The sequence below is a fragment of the Betta splendens genome, chromosome 13 (assembly GCF_900634795.4).
Source record: "Betta splendens chromosome 13, fBetSpl5.4, whole genome shotgun sequence".
Classification (NCBI taxonomy): Eukaryota; Metazoa; Chordata; class Actinopteri; order Anabantiformes; family Osphronemidae; genus Betta; species Betta splendens.
This window is the reverse complement of record NC_040893.2, coordinates 2,964,580-2,973,435: the sequence shown is the minus strand read 5'-3', so window position 1 is coordinate 2,973,435 and position 8,856 is coordinate 2,964,580. Positions and strand designations below refer to the sequence as shown.

Genomic DNA, 8,856 nt, shown 5'->3' with positions numbered 1-8,856 from the left:
CGTAAGTACTTTTCTACAGCTATTGGTCCATAGGTGAAGAGGTGAAAACTGGGAAACTGGTAATCACGTGAAGACGATCATTAGTCACAATGGAGAAAAACGATAAACAACTAACATGCAGCCACGCGTCTGCAATTAGATTACAGTAGATTATATAAAAATATGAGCAAAATATGAGATGCTGTGAGAGAGACGCGATGCTGTGAGAGAACGCGAGACTCTGCGAGAACAGCACGAGAAATTCAACAAGGCGGCGCGACACCGATAGTAAACAACAGCGCGACAAACTATCCGCCAATTTAAATAAATAACTACCTTATTTTACGGAAAATAATCAACCACCCTACCATTCTGGATAACACCGAAGAAAGTTTCGAGTACATCGACGAGTGCTTCGAGCGTCTGGTAATGGGGAAAAAGGAGACGGCTCCCAACAAGCGTTCCCGTCCGTCTGACTCACCTGAGTCACCTGGAGCTAGCTCGGCGGACAAAAACATCACGGACATCCTGGAGTCAATCGAGAAAAAAATATCAAGTTTCGACGCACGTCTGGCGCTAGTGGAACTCCTCCACAAAGAGTTTATGGCCCTCCGCGACTCCCTGGAATTTAGCCAGCAGCAGGTGATTTCTCTCGCCACCGAGAACGAGGCCCTGAAAGGAACGGTGCAGTCCCTGACGGAGGATGTGGCTCAGCTAGCGGCCGAAAATAAAAAAATAAAAGAAGGTATCATCGATCTGCAGGCCCGCAGCATGAGGGACAACCTGGTGTTCTCGGGGATTCCAGAACAGGCGGAGGAAAACACGGAAACCACAATTAAAAACTTCATTAAACAACAGATGAAGATTCCAGCGGAAGTTGTCGACAAGATGGCGTTCCACCGTTCGCATAGACTTGGAGGAAGACGACCGGATGGCCAGCGCCCCCGACCCATCGTTGCCAAGTTTCATGACTTTAAGGCGAAGGAACTGGTTAAGAGCCGGGGCAGACAGCTGAAGGGAACCGACTACAGCGTCAACGACCAGTTCCCCAAGGAGATCCTCGACCGCCGCCGCCGACTGTTCCCCATCCGTAAGAGGTTCATGGCAGAAGGCTGCAGGGCTGTCATCAGCGTCGACAAACTGTACGTCAACGGAGAGCTCTACCGGGACCGGGAAGCAACTCCGTGGCTGTACTAGCAGGTGGTATGTAAAAACAATGGTTTAATATAAAAGGTTTGTTAAAAAAAACAATAGATGCAATGCAACTATGTGTTATAACTTTACATCCAGTATTCAAACTCGTTCTCTCGCAGATGTTTCATATAAATGTTTACTGTCATTCTAATGTCACTCACTCACTCACTTTGCAAAGCGCTCACCATACGTAATCACTCACTTTCCTTTCACTTTAATTTTCCTTCCCTTTACTCTTTTTCCTTCACCTACTTTCACTCCACACTGTCTACATCCTTTTCTCTATTCATCTCCCACGTAGTCAGCCAGCTATGTAGCCCTCCAACAGCCACACACAAACATCTACTGCACAGGGGAAACACGTGCACATACATAGGTAACACACAACTCAGAATACACAGGTACTTAAGGTTAGCCACACACCTAAAGTCTGTCACACTACATACACACAAGACTAGTGATCCACAGCAGTCAGGTAAGATATGACACCACTGAAGATTGTCACTTGGAATGTACGTGGAATCAATAAGAAGGAGAAACGATTTAAAATATTTAACCATTTGAAAACCCTACAAGCAGACATTGTTTTACTACAGGAAACTCATATTCCCAAAATTATAAATTACACTCTGGCATCAGCAGAGTTCCCACATGCTTACTTAGCCGGTTACAATTCTAAACAAAGAGGGGTCGCCATCCTGATAAATAAAAAGATTAACTTTACGCATAACGATACCATTGTAGATCCAGAAGGGAGATATATAATCATTAATATCTTGATAGGAAACATTGAATATTGCATAGCTAATGTGTATGGCCCTAATGCTGACGACCCCTCTTTCTTTCACAGCTTCTTCACATCACTGTCTGCTCACTCTGGTTCCAAACTTATAGTAGGAGGGGACTTTAATTTAGTATTTAACCCAGAGTTGGACAGGCTAAGCAAAGCTGTGAGCAACAGGAACTGGCAATCAGTACAGACCTTAAAACAGTACATGGATGACTTTGGTCTCTGTGACACATGGCGTTCTCTTCATCCTACATCCAGGGAATATACCTTTTTCTCACCAGTTCACCACTCTCACTCCCGTATAGATTATATTTTAGTAAATAACTCAGTCTTACAAGATGTCTCTGACACCAATATTCACTCTATCACAATCAGTGATCATGCACCAATGTCCATTTCGTTGATTAAGACAGCCACACCATCAACCAGGAATTGGAGGTTTAATACATCATTACTCAATGATCAAGACTTCATCAGTTATGTCAGGAGAGAATGGAAAACCTTTATAGAAATCAACGATACACCGGAAATCTCACCCTGTGTTCTTTGGGAGACTGGGAAGGCAGTTATGCGCGGTAGAATTATTTCATATTCATCACACAAGAAAAAAAAGGACATGTTACTTGAATTAGAATTAGAGCAAAAAATAAAATCTCTAGAGATTAAATATGCAGCCTCTCCAACCAATGATGTCCTAGAAGACCTAAAGAATCTAAAGCTGAAATTAAATAATATAATTGATTGCAAAACTCAGTTTCAGATAGACCAATTACGCTGGGAGAACTTTGACCATGCTAATAAATGTGGTAAATTTCTAGCTAACCAATTAAAAAATAATAAAGAGAAACAAATCATCCATTCAATAACTAATAAGGAAGGCAACATTACTCGTGATCCCCATGAAATAAATGATACCTTTAAAAACTTTTACCAAGAGTTATATACGTCCCAAATAGATCCACCCACCTCAGCCATAGAGGCGTTTCTGAATAAACTAGAACTGCCAAAGCTAAATGAAGAACAATCTACAACTCTAGACTCATTGTTATCTTTGGCAGAACTACATGACGCTCTGCAGGAGATGCCCAATAAAAAAGCTCCAGGACCAGATGGATTCCCAACTGAATTTTATAAAGAGTTCTGGTCCATGCTGGCACCCAGCTTTTACAAAATGTTAGCTGAAATTAAACAACAACATTCATTACCCACAAATATGAATTCTGCCTTCATAAGCCTGCTCCAAAAACCAGGGAAAGACCCTACACTCCCATCGAGTTATAGACCAATTTCACTAATAAATGTAGATCTAAAAATAGTGTGTAAAGCACTTGCTAGAAGATTAGAAAAAATCACTCCATATATAATTCACTCTGATCAAACAGGCTTCATTAAAGGTAGACAGTCAACAAACAATATGAACAGACTAATTAATTTAATTGATTATGTCACCATCCATAAACTAGAGACAGCCATCGTCTCCTTAGATGCAGAAAAAGCTTTCGATAGAGTAAACTGGAAGTTTCTTTTAGCCACTCTGCACAAATTCGGCATTGGGGAAACATTCATAGACTGGATCCAAATATTATACAACTCAGCAAACGCTGCAGTCAGAACAAACAACCAGATCTCACCAAGGTTTAATCTGCATAGAGGGACAAGACAGGGCTGCCCACTGTCCCCATCACTATTTGCAATATTTATTGAACCTCTAGCCGCAGCAATAAGACAGCATGAAGGAATTACTGGAATACCGACCAAATCAGTAAATCATAAAATAAGTTTATATGCTGACGATGTGTTACTGTTTCTCCTTGAGCCACAGACGTCTCTTCCTACAACTATCAGCCTCATAGATGAATTCTCAGGACTTTCAGAGTACTCTATTAACTGGACCAAATCTATAGTGCTACCACTTAACCTTAAGGTGACTAACATCTCCTCCACCACACTCCATTCAGGAAACATTAAATACTTGGGCATTGAATTGTCGTCTAGGCTATCAGAGCTTATTGATCTAAACTACAATCCATTATTAAAACAAATAGAAGCCAACCTCAAAAGATGGCAGTCCTTACCCATTTCACTTATGGGAAGAATTGCCACCATAAAAATGATGATCCTGCCAAAAATTAATTACATATTTTCAATGATTCCAACTCAGCCAGCCCAGGCGTGGTTTAAGACATTAGACTCCTACATCTCACAGTTTTTGTGGAAAACCAAGCCACCACGAATTAGTTTAAAAACTCTTCAAAAATCCAGACGCTGCGGCGGCCTAGAACTACCTAACTTCCACCACTATTTTCTTGCCAATAGACTGAACCATGTCCACAAATGGATAAAACCCATGCCAGCAGACTCCTCCTGGATAGACATTGAACAAACATTTTGTGGAAATATTAAAGTTGCAGATCTGCCCTTTATCAGCACCAAAATCAAACATCATAGTTGTTACCAGAACATTAGCATAAAAGCATCTCTGCAAGCCTGGTGGGAGTTTCTTAAAATTAATGGGTCTTCGGTTACTCTTTGCCAAAACACACCTCTCTGGAACAATCCAGACATCATACAAAACAAAAAGGCAATACACTTTCCAACTTGGCATATCAAAGGGATAACACATCTGAAACATGTTTTCACAAGAGACAAGTTTACCTCTTTTGAAGAACTAGTGTCTCACTATGAAATCACTAGTGCCAATTTCTTAGAATACCAACAACTAAAGTCAATACTTATTGCTAAAAGTAAGAATACTGCCATCCTCATGCAACCACCACCAGTAATAGAGCGATTTATTGATATATCAGGGAAAAGGACAGTATCCAAAATCTATATCTTAATTTCCAATGTAGACCAGACAGTGAGCCTTCCGATCTCTAAATGGGAAGCTGATCTCAATATCACCACTAATTACACGTTCTGGAATAACATATGTTCTAATTTATTCAGAATGACAAAAAATACAAATTTACAACTAATACAATACAAAATTCTTCATAGAACTCACTATACAGGACAAAGGATGTTCCAAATGGGTCTCACAAACTCAAATATTTGCCCTCACTGTACAGATAACACAGCAGATAGATTCCTACATGCATTCTGGTCATGCTCACCTGTGCAGCAATTTTGGCAAAGAGTATGTGAACACCTGTCAACCCAGTTAAGCTGTCCAATCCCAGCAGCCCCTGCACTTTGTCTTCTAGGAGATCTAAGTGGGCTTGATCTAGAGACAAACTCATCACACACACTTCTTTCTGCCCTCTGTGTCGCAAAGAAAATCATCCTCATGAACTGGAAAACTAAAAAAAAATTAAGCATTACTCAATACCTGAACAGCTTGTTAGATTATACCACCTTAGACACATTGTCTGCTTCATCAAATCAATGACCAAAACTATACTCTGATTGATTCCATTTCCAGGTAAGGATGCGTGGGGCTCGGGTGCTGCGTCATGTCTGGCACAGTGGTGGGGGGGTGACTGGTGGTTGGTGGTGCCTGCCTGCCTAAGGAACCGGGACGGGTTGGTGGACTCAGGGCTGGCCGCATGGGTCCCCTGCGGTGGGGGTGTGGTGGCTGCTGGGACCGGCGGCCCTGTGCCGGGGTGGGACCATTTTGAGGGTTGGCGTGTGCCTGTCTCCGGGGAGCCGGAGGCGGGCCTCCCTGCCGGTGTGCGGGGGCAGACCTGGGGGTGGAGACCTGGGTAACCTGCGTCCGGGGGACTCCCTCTGGGGGTGCCTGCCTGTGCCCGGAGGGGTGTCTCTCCCCTGGGGCGCTGCCCCTGCTCGGGTGGGGCGCTGCCTGCCCTAGCGGTCCGACGCCCTCTGGTAACTGCTCGGGCCTGTTGCAGGGGGGGTTGGCGGACTACTCAGGCTAGAACCTTCATTGGGCCCTGGGCGGAGGCTGGCCCTCAATGCACAACCGCAGAGTATGTGTGTGGGTTTGAGTGTCACACTACACGGGGCGAGCATGGGCATACTTGAGCGAGAGAATGGGTAAGTGTGAAAGAAGGGTGAGGATGGCTCTGGCTGTGCTGCGTGTGGCGCCTGGGCAGTAGTACTGCGGTCCCTGGGTCTCGGCTGTCCCTTCCTGGCTGGGGGTTGTGGGGGGTGGTGGGATAGGTAGCAGAGCCAGTCGGGAACCTGGCTCTGCGGACCCTGGTGCTCTGCTTCCCAACTACATTTCTCCGCATTCATCCACTTAGGTCTGCAAGGGGCGTCCTGCTGATGGAGGGACCAGGGCTACTGGGAAGTGGTTCCGTCCCTTCCAAGTGGGATGCTCTGCAGTTTTAATTGCATTAGTCATACACACTTGTCCAGGAATCTGGGGGCTCCTTCCGGGGGGGCCAGTAGACTTCCCATTGATGGCTCTGTCTGCTGGACCCCCCGGAGAATTGGGTATCTCCCAAAGTTCCTCATACTTAGCTACATACACATACATTTAGGGCCGGGGGTGGGCTCTTTCACTGGGGCCTGGGGCTCAGGCCAGTTGTGGCCTCGGCCACTGGCCCTGATGGAGAGATCACCACCCAGTTTTAACTGCAAAAAGACATTTAGGGCGAGGGGGGGCACTGTCCGGGGGACACACCGTCAGCCAGCGGTTGTGCTCCTGGAGGTGTCACCCACCTTCAGTGCACTTTAGTTCCACACACTCACGTCCAAGCTGGGTTGCAGGGTTCTGGGGTACCTATTTCTACTGCCCTCTGCCTCCCCCGGGTTGGGGGGGTTGGTCGGGGCTCGGGAGGAGCTGCGGTCCCTGCCTGGGGCCACATGGACGGCAGGCCGGAGACCTACCCTCCCCACGAATGTGATCAAGCGAATGGTGTGGGTGGGAGAATGTATCTGAGAGTGCATTGATTCACGTATGATTGACTAGTTTGTTGTGAGAGAGTCTATGGTGTGTGTGTGTGTTGATGTGATGATGTGTGTTGCACATGTGGATGGGTGTATGCGTCTCTGTTTGTGTGAGTTGTTATGCCTGTGGTGCGGTTGAAGTGTGGGGGGTCCGGTTTTTCGCCCGGGGTACGATGATCGTCTGCCTGGGTGGTCTCTTTTCTGCTGACCCCACCAATTGCTGGCCTTGTGCTGCAGGCCGCTGTAGCGCCAGGGGATGAGGTCGGGCCGATGGGGTAGGCCCCGCTCCGCCCGTGTGGGGGTGGTGGGCTGGGGGCGGGCCCCACTCTGGGCGCGGGGGCATCTTCTGGCGGGCTCCCTACGGACCGTGGGTCCTCGGGCTCTACTCTTTCAGGCCGACCCTCCCGCCGGGGGGAGTGTTTGCCCCTGGTTCTCATGGGGCGGACAGCGTTGACCCCCGGTGGCTCACTCTGGCCTCGGGTGCTGTTTCTGTGGCTGCTGCAGCTCTGCCTGGGGGGCTCTGTGTGGGCGGCTTGGGTCGCAACACCTGCCCTCCTGGAACTGAAGGTGTGTGGGCTCCCTGGCTGCTAGGATTCCTTCCTCTGCTTGCTGGATGGGCGTAGTGGCGGAGCCCCTCACATCACCCTGGCTTCCACAAGTGGCATTGTTCATGCACCAACGTCTGCCTCACCCTTTGGGTGAATAATGTTAAGCTACAGCCTTACTAACCTTGTAGTGGGACACTTTCCAAATCCAACTGTAAGTATTATTGATACTTATCACTACCAATATGAATAATATGTGAATATGGAATTTGTGGTGTTGTATGTCATGACTTTTATTAAGTAGTATGGGATATGTATAATAATGCACATATGTATGTATATTGTATGTATATGTTTGTATTAGTATGTGCACATACCTTAGCACTATTATTGGTATTAGTATTAATCTCCAAGGTAAACCACAGTACAAAAATTGTTTAGTTATGAATGTGTTAGCCTAAGGTACATCCATGCTTCTTATTTATTTATTTTTTTGCTCCGATTGTTTACTTAACAGATTTGCTTGGTTTCAGCAGCTGGTTGCACCCCTTATCCCCCCCCCCCCCCACCCTCCCGCATACACACCCTAAGCAGAAACCTAACCTGTCCACCAACACAGCAACATCACACACATTTTGGATTAGCTAAATAAACCATTAAATAAACCATAAATCAGGAAGAGTATATATATTCTATATATACTCTTCTTGTTAAAGCAAAGCTGTCCATCACAATATGGCATTCAGCGTAATATATGCTGCTTGCTTAACTGCTGGACAGAACAAAAAAAAAAAAAAAAAAAAAAAAAAAAAAAAAAAGAGCAAAATGGTGCAAATGTATTCTACAGCTGTGTTAGATAATCTGTTAGAGGATCTATTAGAGGATCTATTAGAATCTGGTAGAGGTGTCCGTTCATAGACCGCGACGCAGCGAGAAGCTGCGTAGCCAGCACACATCCAGCTGCTGACCACAGGGTTCCAGCCACGGAGGCATCCAGAGGGAGCTGCAGAGCGGTAGTGGACCCTGAGCCGTGCTGAGACATGCCAGCTCTGTGGGACGCAATCATCTGTATGTCAGCAAGGCATCCATAAAACGGTTGACTAGGGCAACATTAAAATGCTATTTGCATCGAGAGCAGGTTTACCTGATGTTACTGTACGCATCAAGTGGACACATAGCCATAAAGCTCCGTCACAGGATGAAATATGAGTCAGGAAACGTTTTTATTTCATCAACCTACAAATAATAAGTGATGCAAAAATGCAGTTACAGTCAGCAACATGTAGCGTGGTGCCTGGTTTAACGATATTCATTGTATCAGATTTTAATTGAAATTACGTTACTCTCAGACCCTTGGTATAAAACAACTTAAGAACACAGAACAGACCTGACCACAAACCCCCCCCAAAAAAAACAAGACAACAGAAATTGGACTACTAGTACATAGTATGATGCGTTCCTTCTATTTTACATAAAAGGTAACCTGTTTTTGCC

The 8,856-nt window shown here is 45.6% G+C and overlaps 1 protein-coding gene across 2 annotated transcripts in view; it reads left to right on the top strand.

Annotated features, from left to right (window-relative positions):
• The first annotated feature begins 201 nt into the window (after positions 1 to 201).
• The window catches only part of LOC129604987 (uncharacterized), a 70,126-nt gene continuing 61,471 nt past the window's right edge, over positions 202 to 8,856 (top strand). For both annotated transcript variants that reach the window (XR_008696411.1, XM_055513863.1), the window contains exon 1: positions 202 to 1,182. Coding sequence is in view for 1 of the 2 variants with exons in the window: in XM_055513863.1 (XP_055369838.1) it covers positions 409 to 1,176 (768 nt within the window). In the remaining variant the exon portion in view is untranslated. The remainder of the gene's footprint in view (positions 1,183 to 8,856) is intronic.